Source organism: Brachyistius frenatus, unplaced genomic scaffold (assembly GCF_029030835.1).
Source record: "Brachyistius frenatus isolate BFR_SWC_R1_liver_20210118 unplaced genomic scaffold, ASM2903083v1 Contig_3, whole genome shotgun sequence".
Lineage (NCBI taxonomy): Eukaryota > Metazoa > Chordata > Actinopteri > Embiotocidae > Brachyistius > Brachyistius frenatus.
The window spans coordinates 3578624-3598447 of record NW_027210602.1 but is presented as its reverse complement, the minus strand read 5'-3'; the positions used below and the strand labels follow the sequence as shown (position 1 = coordinate 3598447).

The 19824-nt window shown below is 40.7% G+C and overlaps 1 protein-coding gene across 1 annotated transcript in view; it reads right to left on the bottom strand.

Moving 5' to 3' along the window:
• Positions 1–19824, bottom strand: part of nsmfa (NMDA receptor synaptonuclear signaling and neuronal migration factor a) — a 38706-nt gene that overhangs the window by 10509 nt on the left and 8373 nt on the right. The window contains 5 exon segments of the mRNA XM_069703652.1: positions 2023–2112; positions 4083–4135; positions 12735–12807; positions 13843–14748; positions 15033–15094. Coding sequence (XP_069559753.1) covers positions 2023–2112; positions 4083–4135; positions 12735–12807; positions 13843–14748; positions 15033–15094 — 1184 coding nt within the window.

Below are 19824 nucleotides of genomic sequence, written 5' to 3'. Positions count from 1 at the left end.
ACTGTGTTTCCATTTTGTAGTTTGTCCACCAGAGAGCATTGACACATTGATTTGTCATCTTTAATTTGGCCCACACAATCATAATTATTTTCAAATTAAAGGGATTATTATCGAAATGTTTGTATTAGGTGTCTAGTTTTATTCTTGTTGTATCGAATGCCATTATAAGATTTTCTCTTAAAACTACAAAATTTCTAATTTTGGTTAATATTGGTTTCAAAAACCGTGGATATCAATATGTATACTGTAGCTGTTTGAAAAGGAGAGTTGAAGAAGAAGAATATGAAAAAAGAGGAATGAAATGGAAAATTGACGTTTAATGTCACCAGAGAACCTGCAGAGGTTCAATACCAGAGAGTAATAACTTTCACCCCAGGGAAGAGGAGGAACGAGGATGTCAACCACACCATTAGACTGTCATCAACAATTCATTTATCCTTCATCACACTCTGACAGACCGAAACATTGATGGAGGTGGAGAAAAACATAAAACCACAAACTCAGACATCAACACAGACAAACAGCATGCAAACAGTGTGTGTTTATTCACATATTAAAAGCTTTATAGAGACACTGAGACGCACACGTCCTCGCAGCAACATTTGTACCAGCTAACACACTTGGACTCGGAGACACACTCCATTTTGGAAGACATACTCACAGAAAGAGAGAGCATCATAAAGTTGAAGAATGACCAACGGTCATAAGGAGACAGATGGACAGGGTCAGAGTCGACAGCAGAGACGGTCAGTTTGTACGTGTGATCATGTAATTTGTGTGGCGTGCATATTGTTTCTGCGCGTGTTAGTCAGCTTTGGTCTGCAGAAACCAGGAACTGAGCCGTAAAACTGAGATGACAAAATGTCACCTTGGCGGAAGGAGATCTAAAGCACAGACTGAACTGTCATATCACAAGTCTTGTTTGTACAAAATGACATGCTCCATGAAAAGAGGCTTTAACTTTGAAGTAAATAAGTCACCACTGAAAAGAGGTGAGGGATTCACATTAGGTTGGCTTCCAGTCTTGGATCTAGGAAGAAGTTTTCTTATCTAATCCTTTTATAAGTTAATATTAACTGCAGTGAAAATATCAGTATCACGAAAGAAAGAAAGAAAGAAAGAAAGAAAGAAAGAAATATTCAATTACTCAGGCCTACATTCAAAATTGTGCATAAAAGTTTAGTAGACGTTTCTCCCATTTTGAGGTTTTTATTAGTTCACATGAAGTTTAGAATAATAATAATTTGTAAATATGACACCTCTTTTTTGACTGACTGACCTTCATTCAATGCTACAAATGATTTAGCCTCATTGCAGCTGCAATGATGCTCATATGTCAAAGTGTTAATTACCAGATCTTATTTCATAGCAGACAAAAGCTGCTAAGTGGTTTTAAGCTCCTTATGAGCCACATGTGTTTGGAAATGTATTAATTTTAAAAAGTAGCAAGCGAGCACGAAGCCAACCCAAGCTGTAATCAATCTGACAGTCAGAATGTGAAGCCACAAAGGGACACGTGGGTAATTTATGAATGCACACACAGTACATTGTTCAAAACATGTCTGCACAGTTTTCACTGCTGTTTTTTTTGTCATATTGTAAACGCTTGTGAGTTTGTGACACGTGTAACAGGGCACATTTGAATCTGGCAAGATGATTATTTAAATTAAATCGGCGTCGGCTCCAGGTCAGTTTTTACTTTTCCCTCTCTCGGTGTCAGTGTACACGCTAGAAATACAAACTGACAAAAGATATCATGCTAAACACTCCACTGGTTGCACTAATAGAATTCCTCTTGCAGGCTTAAAAGCTTCATTACTTCCATAAGATTGTGTTTGCATGCTTGTTCTGCGCTCATGAATATCTATGTACTCTCCACTCCCATCCAAATTTGTGTGTAAATACGATTTTCTTACCTCATACCGAAAGCCTCCACTTTTGTCTGTTAGAAACTGTGTCAGCGTCTGTGGCTGTGTTTGTGTGTCTTTATGCGTGTACATGTGAGAGTCTGCGTTCACTCACTGTCTCTGGGTTCATGAGGAGAGTCAGTCTTGACAGGGGTGGGATCACTCCAGGAACGGCTGAAACTCTTCGATCTACGCTCAGCGAATGCTATTGCAGGCGGGGAGAGATAGTCACACACACACACGCACACACACACACACACACACACACACACACACACACACACACACACACACACACACACACACACACACACACACACACACACACACACACACACACACACACACACACACACAAGCCTGCAAAACCGGCTGTCTCCTCTGCTCACACTCACCACCCTAAAACACATCGGAGCGCAAAGGCGGATGCAAGTGCACAAATAGAGTGTACATACAAGGCCATCCCTCCTCTGCAAAAAACGCACAAGCTGCCTACATGTGAAGTACAAACCGCCAAACGAACAAACACACATATACACAAACAGTCCTCCCGCCGCTCCGTCCTGTTTGAATAATCATCAGTATGAATTTAGAAAGACTTCTTGTTTCACAGATTCTCTCAGCTACTCTGATAAAATCAGCTCTGCTTTGAACAGTAATCACTGTGCTCTTCGAATATTTTTAGACTACTTGAAAGTGTTTGACACGGTTAATCAACAGTGTCCCTCAAGGCTGCGTAGTTTTTGGCCTCATGGATCCTCGCTAACTCTTACTTTACATTTTTGCCGCTGATACCAACTTGTTCTTTTCAAGTACAAATTTCTTTTCATTTATAGCTGAAGCGTTCACGAGGGCAACTTTTTAATGTCTTCTCCTGATCAAAAGGATTTTTTTGTGATATGGACATCACAGGGTTTCCACTCAGAAAGAACTATTGTAACCATTTCAACAAGTTTTTCTATTTTATGATCACAAACACTGTGATCTTTGAAAGCTTTGATTTTTTGTAATTTTTAAATTATTATTTTTTTTAATAGTCAGAACCACATTATGTCTTTATTTTTGTCAGGCTGGATTTGGCCCCGTTTAATTTTATATCATTACAGTTTCCTGACATTTATTTGTCATTCCATGAGATTATGTGACCATGAGGAGAAAGCCGTCTTTCCCAAAGCTGTGCAGAGATTCATTACTCTTTGAATATTCAGTACCAAAATCTGCCAATGTGCAAATTTGGGGAGTTGGTGTTGTGTATGTGTGTAAATTGGGTTGTTAGGTTAAAAAAAAAAAAAAAGTCCCACTGTCTGGAGCCTGGTTCTCATTTTTAAAAAACAGCTTCTGTTATTTTTTTTAATGAAAGAGACAGAAAAATGTATTTACTGACATCACAAAATATTTGTTTTGTAAACCAGATGTAATCATAAGACACTTTTACATACATTCCCATTCTGAACTACTGGATCAGGTAGTAATGGCTTCAACAAAAACTTCACAAATTCCATGATTTTAGCTGCAAACAATAACCTGTCTACCTTTATCTTTTGCCTCAGTGACACTTAAATACATATTTGCACAAGCACACACAAACCCTTCCAATCATTGCCAATCATTATGTTGCTTGTTTCATTTACAAATGTATGTAACGTCTTGTTCTTCAAACTTTACAACCAATCAAACATACAAATATTCAAAGCGATACAACAGTAAAAGACCACCTACTGTACGTCGGACACGCTCATATATACTGCACACACATGCAAAGACTCATATCGTTGGCTTATCAAACACCCACCGATGAATATATAATCCTATAAGGAAAGACAATAGGGCGTTTAACAAAATCCCAGCAAAGCAGCAGTGCTTGGTGCCACACGCATGCAGGAACACACCAGAAAACTGAAAAAAACAAAAACAAACACAGATGATGGCGGGGTGAACAACATTACAGTCAATTTGAGCAAACGTATCAACCACACACACACACACATACAAACACGCACACATATAAACACACACACGCACACATATAAACACACACATATAAACACACACACACACACACACACACACACACACACACACACACACACACACACACACACACACACACACACACACACACACACACACACACACACACACACACACACACACACACACACACATCTGACTCACTTTGTGCTTTCATCCTTCTGCTGCCCACCATCCGAAGATGCTTCCGGAAGTTCCTGTGGGTAGCAAAATCAAAGCGGAGGAGGGATAACAGAGGATAGAGGAAGGAGTAGAGTATGTAAAGTAGAGAAAGAGGAGGGGGGTGGGCAGGGGGAAAAAAAAGCCACGGAAGACAAAAAGAGCAGACTTTAGTGTCAAGCTTCTATTTCTAAAAGAGACTGAAAAAAAAAGAGATAATTAGGTAAATATATCCATTTCCTTGTCAGTCTGAGTGGAAAATAGTGGTCGAGGAATGGTGTGAGTGTAATGTACCACACTGCAACATTACTGTTTTTTGTCTTTTATAGTGTAGATCTGTGACACACGCGAGGTTTATTTCAATCCTTCTAGGATTCCAGTTTTTTTCCGTACTCTTGCGATCAAAAATGTTTGATTTTGCAGCTGCTTTTTTATAAATTGTGATGTAATTTGCAGAGTTTCAAGTGATTTTATTTTTTTTTTGGTGGGGAAATTGCAGTAGTTGGAACAAATTTCAAGTTTTTTGTGTGTTTTTTTTGGGGTCCTTTGATAATGAGCATGCTTCTCAACACACTAAATGTGTGTAACTCGGGAACTGATCATGATGAAATGGTGAAACTTTTACCGGTTACTCATTGGGGCTATACCTTTCTCCTGTTCCGTGCACATCATGTTTAGTAGGGAGACTACTTTGAAAGTATTACTGTGCTGTAAACTTTCAGCAGAGCTTCTGTTGAGGAAATTTTTTGCGGAATAATCACAGGAATTTAGCAAAATTGCAGGCTATTGCAAGTTTGCAATAAATCTTTGTTTAATCTTTACACTTGTTCAATAATTGTTAATTAGTTAATTATTGCAATCACAATATCAATATTTCCTGGGGGGACTGGTTCACTCACATAACAACAGCCAAAAGGAAAACCTGGCTGGTAGGTTTCGCATGATTAGCTGTTTGTGGACGATCGTCTTCTAATCGGAGGAAGAATTTACCAAACATAAACAGAGAGCAATTAAGGATAAATATGATAAAGACAATGCTGAATTGGCTGCCCAAGCTTTTATAAAAAAACATTTGAGAATCACTCCTGCTCTCCATATTTAAACATATCAAAACACTCGTCCAACTAATGTCTTATTGCATAGCAGGATGGTTTGCGCTCCTTCCAGTTCCTCGACATTATTCTTTTTGCCAAGAGACAGCCCAGTGTGAACAGACAGTCTGTAGACGATGAACATGCTGCCTCATACGTCTGTCCCAGCAGACAAACCCAAAACTTGAGAAGTGCAAGATTTAGTTCAGAACCTGTGTGCCAACATCTTGCCTGCCTCACTGCCAGTTTCAATGTGTTGCCCTCCGAGTCTGAAAAGTGAAAAAATAGTTTCCTTCTGTACACGTTTCTGCTCAAACTGTGAGGAGAGAATTGTTTTAAAGAGTATTGGAAGGATTTTTCAGTGTTTCATTCAAAATGTTCCTGATAATTAAAGACACGAGCTCATTATTCCTACCATTTTCCACTGACTGTATGTAACTTAATTTGCATTGAGGGAATAGGCAGTTATTGGAAAAATTACTGGGAATATGAGGGTGCGACACTCAGCAAAATATTGTGTTTTCCAGCCTATAATACATAATCACTATGCTACAAGACATCAAAATATAGTCAGTTCTCAGACAAGAATTGTGAATACTTGAACAAAATGTGTATTTGAGTTTATCCAACTAAATGAGAAACATTTATCGCTGCTGTTGCTTGCCCGTTTGAAGGGAGAGGAGCTTCAGTACTGACTTGTCTAACAGCGGATCACACACAGTATTAATATTCCTACCAATTAAGAGCTGACAAAATTGTTGTACTTTCTTTTTTTTTGTTTTCAGTATGGAAAGATTTTGCTAATTGCATTAGCCTCTTAAAAGTTGACAAGGCAACAGTAAAACCTTCTGATAAAACTATATATTTGTCGTCTGTTAGTAACAGGTTTAGCATTATAATGTTCCACTTTGAGTGTCTTAAATAATGATAACAAAGCATTAGGGTTTGTGGGTTTTTTCCCTGTGACTTGCTGCCTGGTCCTGACACAATGTTCTATGCAAGAGCCCCAGATAAACATCCTTTTATCTTTGTGAGCCCCTCCCATCCCGCCTCTACAGTCTACACTCATTATTAATGGTTTCTGCATGTGGTTGTGTGTGAGGGGGAAGGATACCCATGTTTATCTGATGGTAAGGAAGCACATAAACTCAGAGGCAACATAAAAGGAAAAATACAAGTCTTTGGAGTCTCCTTGTCCTCGGTTTACCTCCATAATAATGACATCAAACCGACAGCTGACTTGTAACATAAAACCATAATTTTTTACTGCTAACTTCATCACCTAAACTAATTGCATGTAAATTAAAAGGACCCAGTACTACTAGTAATTACACAAAAGCAACATGACTTGCTTTGTACTTTGATGGGAGATCCTGAATACACGTATGTAGTGAGTCAGACACATGTCTTCACCCTAAATGTCCTGTGCTCAAACCTGCTGCCTACAAAGAGGTACGCAGTCAGTAAATGAGATTTACATGGAGGAAATGTGAGAGAAACCACATCCACCTCCAAATAAAGACCATCTGACAGGTCCTCCTACTCCCTCCTTTAGCGCTCTATAACTCATTTCAATCAATATTTTGTTTGACTTATATATATATATATATATATATAGGCTGTTACATTTTATAAATTTTTTTTATAGTATTTGCACATTTTTACCTATTTTGATTCTCTGCTGCCAACTCCTGTTACATCTGCTAATATTTGCTATGGCCTTACCAACATGAAATAGGTGAACTATCTCCCAGATAAATACATTTACAAAAAAAATAGTGGTTATATTTTGAAATGTAATTGAAAGATTTGCATACTGCATCTTTGAATGAACGAAAGGTGTGGTCACACTGTCAGGGTGGTGTCTGACTTTAGAGCATTAACCCTCTTATTAATCATTAATTTCTGGCTGGTAAGTTGCTTTTTTTTGCTGAGAACCTTTTCTCAGTTTTGACACATTCATGTGTTTTGACACAGTCATGTGTCAAATGTGTGTGACACATGGTTACTTGACAGAAGTAATTGATATCTTTTTTTTAGTTATAATACTCATAAATGTTTGTGAGATATTCTTATACTGGCAAAGAAAGAATGATATTAATGCCATCAATACACATTTAGTGAATCATGAAAGTAGCTGTTACAGAGATCCTCTTTGCAGGGGAAGAACTTAATTTTGGACACTTTGTAAAAGGACAGATGTTTCCAGCAACAGTTAGAATGACTGATTAAACAAAGAAAGAGGCAGCACTTAAGACTCATACTGAGTAAATACAGGGAGTATTTATTTTGGAACTCAGCATGATAAAAGGGGGAAGTGAACATCTCACATTAAAGAGCAAAGAGGAAATTCAAACACTCTTACGATAATGAGGTAATTACGAGCAATGCTGAAATGGCACTTTTACTTTTTCTTTGTACGTTGCTTTTGTTTATAAATGAAGTTAAATTTGTCTCCATTATTATTGTGTTGACTGCAAAACTTTAGTACATTCAGTTCGCCTTTACAAACCCAGCAGGAGTTGTCGTCCCTAAAAGTAAGTTCTATTATATTTACCACAATCCCTCATTTTGATGAACGAACACACAATGTTAGGGACGTTGACAGTGCAGATGGATAACACTGAGATGTCAAAGGAATTGAGATGTACTGCCTGGTGTCATAGTCACCATCTGCCCCTTTGTGACAGACTATCTGGGCCTGAGTGGGACGGCTTCTGAACTTGTTACTGGATTCATTAGTCCTCCAAGTGTTACAGAATCTCACTCTGTGTTTCCAACAGAGTTGTAGATGTTATTTCTTCCTCGTAACTCGTGCTTTTTTTTTTTTTTTTATACACGCAAATATTTATGCATAAATTGTGGAATGCTGCACAATTAAAGCAGGATTGTACAGTAGATTTAGATGATGACCTTTTTCTTACACGTCGGATTTGACTCATCAACCAATACCAGCAGTTTTTTAGTTTAGGTTTTATTAGCAACCACGTTTTTAACAAAGCTGTGTGAAATGTAAACAAAAACAAAATGCGATTATTTGCAAATCATGTAAACCCATATTTAAAGGAAATTAGACCAAAGACAACATCAAACTCTGAAATTGAGAAATTGTATTGTATTATGAACAATATACATTAATTTTGAATTTGATGCCAGCAACACGTCTCAAAAAGATGGAACAGGGGCATATTTATCACGGTGTTGCATAACTTCTTCTTTAACAACACTCTGTAAACGATTGGAAACTGAAGAGGCCAGTTGCTGGAGTTTTCAAAGTGAAATGTTGCGCCATTCTTGCCTGATAAATAATTTCAGGTCTCCTTCGTCGTATTTGTCATTTCATGACGGGCAACATTTAACATGAAATGGGTGACGGGTCTGGACTGCAGGCAGGCCAGTTTAGCACTCGGACTCTTCTACAATGGAGCCAAGCTGTTGACTTACGTCGAGAATGCAGTTTCGCAGTGTCTTGCTAAAATCAGCAATTCTTCCACAAAGAATGAAATGTCTCATTTTGGTCTATTTTCAGTTAAATATGGTTTTACATCATTTGCAAATCATCACACTCTGTTTTCAGTTATTGTTACAGAGCCTCCCAACTTTTTGGGAAACAGGGCCGTAACCTACCCGTACAGGATGAGCCTGATTCATTTTTTATCAAATAATGAAAGTCAGATTCTGTAGTTAGAAATTCAACTCTGTGCTAGAAATTGAGGCACCGTAAGCGCATCCTTTTTTTTTTTTTTTTTTAGTTCCGTTTCGAAAGCTGCTGACATCATCACACCTGCCCTCCTCTGACTCTTTGGCTTTGTCAGATTAGATACGGCTGTAAATAAGCACCAACGGAGCTATAGGCGAAAATGAGTGCCGACGGCACTCAAGCACAGCCCAGCCTGGCAGGGGGACGCTGCGTACCTCTGGATGACTTCTGCCGAATCCTGCTCCCTCTCTCTCCTTTTTCTCTGCACAAATCCTCGGAAAGCCCTGCCAGGACGTGGCACAGTATTAAAGCGATGAGCGAGGGAGAATGCTGGCATAGGGAGGGGTGGGAGAGTGCGGGGAGGCTGATGCCACGGCTTTTAGCTGTAGGGTTTATTTGGCTGTGAAAGGGGGGGGGGGGGGGACGCTGTTGTTGGTAGGCAGCAGGTATATTTGATACTAAAGACCAGGAAGTCAAATCACATCTCCAGCTCAAATCTTATTTTCTTTTCACCCCTGCAACAAATGTGCGAGTCTGCATGTGATATCATCCGTCATCCAATGGTAAACGCTGATCTTGTAACCTTATTTGACTTTTCAAAGAATATTCTGAGTTGGGGGGGAATTTTATACTGTTTGATACTTTCCAGAATCTGTCATGCTTGCTTGCTTCATATCCTCATGTGCATTTTAAAGTTATGTTGGGTTTGGAGCTTATGCTAGCTTAAGTCAGCCCCTCGATGTCTGCAGGCTCAAGAAGCAGCTCCACTCAAAAAACGACACATTCTTCAGTGCTGTTTGTTTAATACTTCTTATTCACAGCCTGGTGCGTATCCATTTTTCATGCGTTATAATCCGATAGCAAGCATGTCTACGGAAAAGTTGTTGTGGAAGCTTCCCGTTCATTTACATGGGCCGTGTGAAACTTGACATGTTCTGACCTCCAGAAAGTGATGCCGTGTCAAAGTACAAACTTGGTGTGAAATGCATCACTTTCAATGTGTGATTCTGTCTTCCACAGACTTAATCTTTGTTAACGAGGAAAAAAGTGTGATCCAACAAATTGTGATGCTGATTCAAATTTGTCCAAATCAGAGCCACAGCCAAAGATAGAGAATCTCCAACCCTGCTCTTGTGTAACATAAAGTACAGTACATAATGGTTTGTGTGTTTAAGGATAGTCCACTGTGGGTAAATTATGGGTCAATAAAGGAAATTAGCTTGTAAAATTCCCCCCAAACAACATGGAGGCTGGAATTATTGTGGGTTTTTTTTTAGTGTGAAGAAACCCCAGGAAAAGACCAAAACCAACTATGTGTGTTTGTCCATCCCTAAAAAAAATCTCTCTTTCCTGACTGTGTCTCTGACACCCAGTCATGAAGATTAGGCCATAAAGCTTTCAAAATGTTTCGGAAGTATTTTTTTTAAAAACTGCGAGTTTACCGAAAACAGCAACACTTTTGGCAATCGTAACTCAGACAGTAAATAATGTTGACATTGCCAAATAATTTCATCCACAAATTGACACACATTTGGAGCTCCAGTGAGCTTTTACAGCGTAAGCGCCTCCGGTTATCGTAACAAAGCAACATACAGCATAACACAGAGCAACAAAGTGGCTCACTCATTTTTTTAATAATATTTGGACAACAAGTTAATGTCTGTCGCACAGAGGTGTATCTTTAGATACCCGGGAAATATTGTTTATTACAATTAATTTATTGTTGGTTTAGGTCTTTTTATCAAAATAAGAAAAAATAGGGAATGTCACTTGACTTATTCTTCAAGTTTTGGCCTTTGAGCTCACAGGCGGATGTTAGCTTGGTCAACAGACAAAAGAAAACTTGACAAATGTCAGCGTTCAGCAGCAGCTCAGGTTAGTTGGGCTTCGTTAGGCAAGGTGTGTTGGGGCAGCGGTGTGCAGTATGAAATGTCAAGGTTTTGGCTTGGCGATACAACTTCAGTGTTAATAATGTTAGCAGTTGTTTGATTGTCAAGCGACCTTTAATTTAAGTTATACACTCAACAACCATTTGACAGACATTAGTGATCTGCACGCAACACATTTGAAAGTTTTCTAGAACTTAGTGAACACCTCGCTGAAACTGACTGATAACTGACTTCATGTTAAACTACAGAATACCCAATTTAACACCATAAATATATACTCTTTATATCAAACCTCTTCAAAGCCAATTTCAACTTTCAGTCCCAAACACGGCTAAAGTTGGCCAGCACAGATTCGGTGATAAGGACAGCTGTGGAGCAGGATTAGTGCACCAACATGAAAAATCTTAAATGCCCACACTCGATCTGTTGCTGTGTCCTAAGTGTGTGTGTGTGTGTGTGTGTGTGTGTGTGTGTGTGTGTGTGTGTGTGTGTGTGTGTGTGTGTGTGTGTGTGTGTGTGTGTGTGTGTGTGTGTGTGTGTGTGTGTGTGTGTGTGTGTGTGTGTGTCAACCTAACACAACTGCTGTGTGGATGTGCGCTGGCAGGGTCTAGGTCAGCCAACACAGAGACAGATATTTGCTGGATTTGAGTTTGGCAGACGTACTGAGCTGCAATGGATTACACTGGACTTTATCCCTTCTGTTAAGTCCTGTAACTAAATTTCTCCCCCTTTGGCTTTTTACTTGAAATAAAAGACATTTGTGCTGACTAAGCGTATACCTGACAGTCTGTAACTGTTAATGAGAACATAAAAAAAAAAAATTGAGATAAAAAATAAAATTAAAATTTCATGTTATTTCAAGCATTAAACTTTGCTGTTTTAGTTCTTTTAAGTTTAAAAGAAACAATCCAACAGCTGCCTATTGCTACCTATCCAAACTCACACACTGGCACACATATACTATACCTCTATAATGTGCCCTCCCTGTTTCTATCGTGTAATAATTTGTTTTCTACATCTCAACATATGCAGCCCAAGGATGAAGGTTAAATGGTAGACATCATAGTTAAGGAACTGCAGTTAAGGACAAGAGGAAGTGAGCGAAGAAAAAAGAAAAGCAAGCAGGGAAGAATACTCACGATATCCTGTTCGAGTGTCCCGAGATTAATTAGGGGAGAAAGAGAGAGCGAGAGAGAGAGAGAGAGAGAGAGTTTAAACAGTAATAGGCAATAATATTAATTTAATTAATAGTCATATTTACACTCACACGTGTCCTTTTTTTTTGTTGCTTTTTTTAAAGCAACACTGTTAGTTTTGTGCGTTTTAGTCCTTACAATTGCATATACCTAACATTACCACCATCAAAGTACACATTTATTTGGGTTCATTTGGTGGACTAGTAATTAGGCAATTAAACAATATACCTTTGTTGCTTGCAACTAATTACTTGTATTTTCGTAACACATCTGTTGGCCAATTAAATCTACACAATAAATTTTGGATGAGTTTTTTTCTGCCTTGTCAAATGGTCCTTTAATACACCAACAAAGATGGCTTTAAAAACAAACCCTGTTTGTGTCTGCGTTACTATGCTTCAATCAATTATTCAAATTTAATCCCCCCAAAAAAGAGAATTGACAAAATATTCACATTGATGTATTTTCCTCCTTAAGCAAATTTAAAGGTCTGCAGCTGATTTTTATAGCTTGCTGAAATGAAAAACAGTGGCAGCCTGGATGATAAGAAATCAATCAAAAAATCAATAGCACGCTTTGGAAAATGGTTGGTGGTATTGATAAGTAGGCAGGTAATGGTCTATTTGTAGTTAATGGTCTAAAACATGCAAAAACACCTATATGGCCATCTTACTTTGACCTTTCAGGCAGTTAATACACCATAACTGTGACTGTGTGTTTATGTACATGTTTGGTGTACATGTGTGCTTGAAAGGTTGGACACTCACGCCTGCATGGTCGTTGTGGCAGTTTGAAAGCTGAACATATTGTCCTTGGGGAACCAGTTAGTGTCCTCTGCAATTAGAGAAAAAAATTAGGATTCCAGGGTTACGTGGACACAGAAAACTCAATGTGCCGTATTGGCAAATGCCATAATAAATATATTAGAAAAATGACGGCACGAAACCAGCACTTCACAGTCTACCACTCCACAAATGGAGAGAGGGCGACACAAGGGAAGAGACAGCAGAGGAGAGACGGGGAGACGAAGAGTCAGAAATACAGACCACCACGTCACATCCAACATCAAACCCTCAACCCCCACCAGACCTGAGGCTGTTGAAACAGTTACATTTAATATTAGCTAATGTTAATGTGGATATTTTCCTCTTTGATTTATTGTAAGTCTAAACTCTGCGTTCAGTGTGATTATTCACAGTAAAATAACTCTAAATAAAATGTATTTCTCACTAAATGTTAAACAAATCATACTTAAATCTTTAGTACTTGTGTATTTCTTCGAAACAACTATACTTAAACTGTGACAAACAGAAAACTAAGGGGGCAATAAGTTTCAATAGGTCCTTAATTTTCAAAAAGTACAGTAAAAATATAAAATACAAATAAAACTTAATTTAATCCAATTTATTCACCTTTCACAAATTACCTTTATAAATTTGATTTCCGTAATAATTTTTAGTGGATCTATTTAGAGTTTTCTGATGTTTTGTCATTTGCTGTCATCTTAAAAGTAGCTGTTCTTGTCACCTTACGTGCATTTAACCTAATTTACAGACCACAAATGAATCATATAAAACAATTAACATGATTTGATTTACAGGGCAAAAACACTTTTGGGTGGTCCTCGACATTCAGATTAAAGAATCGTTAAGGCAACATTAGAGAGGCAAGAAGGAACCTGTTTGGATCTAATTTCCAAGCATGTGTTTTTTATTCGATTGAAGGTAGTAAATGCTATTTCATCTCCGGTCTCAGACCGATCCAGCCAATCCCAGCCGGGGGGCTTTCTGAACAACCTTGCCACCCCTCTTCCCACCCTTGTTTGGATTTCAGCGCCTCTCCCATCCTCTGCGTCATCTGCCCTCTCACCTCTCTCCAGCCCAGTCAACCGGTCCACACTCCACATCCGCTCTAGGCGTCGGTGCTGCTTGCCTGCCTCTCGGGACGCGCTCTCCAGATCCAGGGAGCCCTGGCTGCGCGAGGGAGTGCCGCTGCACGATTCACAAGCCAGCCCGCTGCACTCCGCCTCCCCTTTTCCCCCCTCGCCCCAGCTGCGAATGTTGTGGGCGCTGACGGAGGTCTGCAGCGGGGGCTGAGACAGGTGGTGGTGGTGGTGGCCGTGGTGGTGCGATCCATGATGCGAGTGGGACCCAGTGACGGTTAGGTGCTGCTGGTTGCCACCGCTGCTTCCACTTGCCCCGCCGCTTCCTCCACTGCTGGACGCCACGTTCGGGCCCAGGACAGCGTGGTGGTGGTGATGGTTGCTGTGGTGGTGGCTGCCACCTAAGCTGCCGGTGCCGCGGCCGCTGCCTGTGCGGTGGTACTGGGTTGGAGACGATGAGGCAGATGAAGGGGACGTGGAGGGCTGGATCGAGCCACCTCTAGATCCTACCCCGCCACTCCCCGACTTCTCCTTCAGGACGTCCAGTTCTAGGCTCTCCTTGCTGCCCCGGCCGCTGCTCATCAGCATACCGTGCTGGGTGGTTATGGTGTACACGCGGGCAGGCTGCAGGGTGCACTCAACACACTTCTGCTGGTCTTCCTCTGCTGAGAAACTACGTTCGAGGGATAGCCGCGCTGGCTTGTTTGAGATGGTGATGGAAGGGGGAGGTGGCGGGAGTAAGCCCAGTGACTGCTTCACCAGGCCGGGCTCCGGTTTATCCTCACAGCCCTTGGTGTTGGAGCAGGGATGGAGGTGGTTGTTGTTGTTGGGGCCAATCGTGTCACTTGGCAACTCCGGGTCAGGACCCACCAAGGTTTCACAAAGAAGATGAGCTAGAGTGTGAAACAGGGAGATGGATATAAAGAAAAATATGAGCGCTACCGAATGGGAAATACACCAAGGTGCTGAAGAGCAAGAAAAGAGAGAGAGGAAAAGAAGAGCTGAGGAGGACACAGGATATCATCATCTTCTTTCTTTGGTTATCATCTGCTGTAGTGACACACTATTGAACATAGCCTGGCATTTCAATGAGGCGAAGCAGGTAGAGAAAGGATTAAAACCACAAAGGAATACACAGAACAGGATGGACAAATGACAGGATGGCAGAGACGCTGACCTGATCCGTTTCGGTTTTCAGGGTGTGTGTGGGACAGGTAGTCTCCAAATGCTCGGGCTGCTCTGTGGACACACACACACACACACACACACACACACACACACACACACACACACACACACACACACACACACACACACACACACACACACACACACACACACACACACACACACGACACATAAAGACACACATAAAGACATTAATTCACGGGTGGAAAGGAGGGATGAGAGAGAAAAAGGGAAGGAGAGGAGGGCAAGGGAACTGTAAATTATAATCCTAATTGCCTTCTTTTGTAGGCTTGTGCCACCCACTGATTAAGATGCAGCTGTTTTATCTCCTCACTTCAGGCAGCCTCAACCTGGGAGAGAGACAGAGTGCGAGACAGCAGGAGGAGATGGAGAGTTTTAGACTTCATTTTTTAGTGTGACCTCTGTTTTGCGTCGGCGGATGTAATTCCAGCCGGCGGATCGCAAGTGTGGTTGCAGTCTTGTTTCACATACAGAATGCATGCATGGCAGTACAACACTTAACCTTGACAGCAAGCTGCAGAGGAAGATGTGCTGGAAATAGATGCTTTGTAACTGCAGTCCTGCATCTGGTGCTGAACTCTTTTTGTCACTTACTCACACACACAGAAGTAGACCCTCCACAGGTCAGAATACTCTACAGACACCCATTCAGCCACATATAGCTAAAACTCAATATCATAAAGGGCTTCTCCATTTGATATAATGGCCCCAGGTCTGGCAGTTGAATGACACTGACCTCCTAATGTTCCTCTGGTGTGTGTGTGTGTGTGTGTGTGTGTGTGTGTGTGTGTGTGTGTGTGTGTGTGTGTGTGTGTGTGTGTGTGTGTGTGTGTGTGTGTGTGTGTGTGTGTGTGTGTGTGTGTGTGTGTGTGTGTGTGTGTGTGTGTGTGTGTGTGTGTGCGTGCGTGCGTGCGTGCGCGTGTGAATTTTGAAGATGTTCTTTCAGTGTAAAAAACTGAGGGGAAATGTACCGCAGCAATAACTATTAGGAATAATGATTTGTGACAGTAATTAAGGATGAGAAGAGAGGAAAGGTGAACATGTGAGTAACTTAAAGACGATGCTGTTAATAAAGGCCTTTTTATAAAGTTGATAGGAAGTCGTTTTGCAGATTACTGTTTTACACTGTACAAGCAACGCACCTGCTAAATTAATAAAACATGCTGCTGCTTAAACTACCCAGCAGCACAAAGAAGTCAGTCCAGGCAACAGAAAGCACATACAGCAATAAAACACAGCGGCATCTATAATTTAACACACTTAAGCATTATTCAGAATGAATGAGGAATGTTTACTTCAGCACTCACTCCTGACTTATGTATGGTAGCTCTTGCTGTCTTGTGACTTTCACACAGAGAAGTTTCAATGAGTTTATTTCTAATGGATCTAGTATAAGTCAGAATACTTGTTTGATTTTGGAAAAACCTGCTGTCAAAAGCATCATTTATGAAGTTTCTATCCATTTGATCTCGAATAAATAACATTTTAATGTTCACAGTGGCGGTTACACATTCAATGGCTAATTTACTGTTTACATCCTTCAGTACATACAGGGACTCGGCCTGAATGCTCCCGCTGGTTATGTTTTCCTAATGCAGTTGATGTCAGAGGTGACTGCTGACGCACGCGCGCGCACACACACACACACACACACACACACACACACACACACACGCACACACACACACACACACACACACACACACACACACACACACACACACACACACACACACACACACACACAAATATAGCAACACATCTCTGCTGAAGAATCCCCCGTCCACACCACCTCCCTGGTAGCTCTGTCAATTATTAAAGGGCCGTCCAAGACAGCAAGAACACACACACACACACACACACACACACACACACACACACACACACACACACACACACACACACACACACACACACACACTCTCTCTCTCTCTCTCTCTCAACCGCTGAAAAAGTAGAAGTGCAGTGAAAACAGACTTTTTCAAACACTCATCCGATGCACCCTGCTTTCTATCTCTCTCAGTTACTTATTTAAACTCAGCCCTGTATTTCTAACCCCCTACCTCTTCTTCCACTCCTTTAAACGAGGCTCCTCTATAGAGGCATCGTTAGCACACAAAGATGCTTCACAGCATCCTCAGAGCAAAGTCACAAATGACCTCGGGTTTGGAGTCAATCGATATGAAACATGCTTTTTAGATATTTGTCCTTTCCAATGTACAAGAAAGAAAAATGTACCTACGTAACCACATCATAGCTGTTTTACATTTGAAGGTAGGGCAGGCCTGCTTTTACAGAGACGGGCGATATGCGATAATTGCTCTCATGGAAATAACATGGAGACTTTGTAAAAGTCTCTTCTCGGCATTCGTAGAGTTGCACTCGTTTTATGAAAAGTGACAGAAGTAGCATGGGAATGGCTTCTCGTTCCCTTAAGTGGTGGTGCTTGTTGGATTATGTTTTTGGTAAATTAGTCATTTTCAGATGTAGCTCCCCCACTGTTGACATGACAAAGGTATGAGTATGTTTGTCATGCTCTTTGATGATCTGACAGGCACTGACTTTGAAGCATGCTAAACTCTTGATCATCTCAGTTATGTTTTACCCGTGTCTCAAAACAAAGTAAATCAATATACTACAAACATTTCAACACGCTTAGGGCCCCTGAGAGTCTGGGGCACCAAAGTAATTGCCCACTTTGCCACAGTGGTCATCAGCCTTATGCAGAAGAGAGGGGGGGGCTCTAATTCGATCTCCTGACACTTCTTACCCTCGGTTCAGCAGCATTTCTTATTGTTCTACGAGAACTGCAAACAAGTAAAAGTTTTAATTACAGAACCTCCCTGGGTAAAACTGCAAACAACTTACTGCATTAAATCACAGCTTATTGGAGGGTTTACATCCATCTAAATTTTATATTTTGTTGCTGTGCGCCATTAAAAAATGAAAATGTTCTTCTATGCCTGCTGACTTGGCTCCTCCATTGTTTTCCCTTAATGGTGCAGCCGACTTCCAAAGTCTGTCAGACTCCCTAAGAGTTTTGGGGGGTGTTATTGAGGACTCGGCACGTGCTGCGACACCATCCAGCTCCCTTCACTACACTTCTAAAAATAGCTCGCCATGCTGCTGCAATTCAAGTCTGCTGCATCTTCTTCTCTGAAATCCTCCTTTTCTTCTTTTGTAGTGGGGTGTGATTGTATGAGAACATGTACTTGTGTATGTGCACGTGAGTCGGTGTGAGTTTCTTTTTATATTTAAGGGCATCATCCTAAGAAATGTGTGCGCGTTTGTGTGTGTCTGTTGATGTAACAAACAACAATCCCCATAAAGGACTGTTGTGATGAATATAGTCTACGCTCTAATCAGCAGGTGTCCCTCAGAAGCTCGGTGACATTTTCATTTCGCCCTCTGGTTTTATTATTCAACAGGCTACGCTTTCTGATTAGAATCAACAAACAATGGTGCAAGAGACTCGCATCATCCATTATACATGAGAGGAAATCGAGTTGGAAACAGATTGAGCAAAACGGTTCTCAATCCATCCATTAAACAAAACCTCGGCCTCTGCGCTGTGTTAATAGGCTACTGATTTGTACTCGCTCCATATGATATGTGTGCACGGCCCTTCAGGATCACAGGTGATTAAAAATGACTTAAAAATATTCAAAGAACAGGCGAAAAATGAAGGAGGAGAAGGAGAAGGAGGGGAAAGAGCTTGACAGGCAGACATAAAATTCGTCCTGCATGCTCTCCGACATGTGATGGGGGAGTTCGGGGGAACGAAATGAGTCAGGGAGGGGAGAAATGATTACAGCAGAGAGGAAGAGGAGTATACAGAGAACAATTGGGACATATTAAAAGTGAAAGGTGGAGCAAAACTTGAGGAGATAGAGGCTGACAGAAAGCGCAGTCAGGACAACAAAGATATAAAAGATAAATGAAGAGAACAGACTCAGTTTTCTCCTCAGGGCGGCTGCATCTTTGAAGGCCAACAGAACTCTAAACCTAAAATCTTTTGCATCATTTAAACCTTTGAGACGCGTTCATGAAGGATTAAATTTGATTTAAGCATACGAGTCAAACAGGGTTGGCAAGGATGGCACCGGTTCATGTTCAGTGACCTGGATTCAGATCAGATTAGATCATTCTGATTCGAGGTGACTGGCTGTGTGAGGACACCTTCAACCTTCAAGATACAGCAGAAATTTGTGCCTGACAGATTCATACCTGTGATTTTAGTTTTACCCTGTTAAATATTCTGTATTACACACATATACATTACTATAAATCCCAGGTTTTTACTGTAGTTCACAGTTCATTGGAAACTACATTAAAGAAGGCAATCTCATCACAAAGTCGATTTAGTTTAGAGGACCATTTAGAGCTCCGTGTTGTATTACATAACGTTCCTTAACAGGTGGAGTTGTGATTAAATTGTAGATGTTAACATTTTTATTTTCTCAGCACTTTTGAGGGCTTCTTGGCCATGTTGCTTAAAAGACGACAACCAAACTTCATTCTTTATGTTGGCAACAGCAGTTTCTGAGGTCCATTTAGAAGCTCTACAGGGTGAGTTGTGGCCGCATCCTTAAACACAACACTTGTTCCCTCTCTGAACGGCACAAGTTTGTTACTGCCCTCCACAATGGCTCACACATATGTTTTGTGACGTCAAAGTCTGATCTCTGCTGGCAAGACATCATTTTGATGAATCTTCCAAAAAAAATATATTAATCAATGAATGTGTTTTATGATGTTGC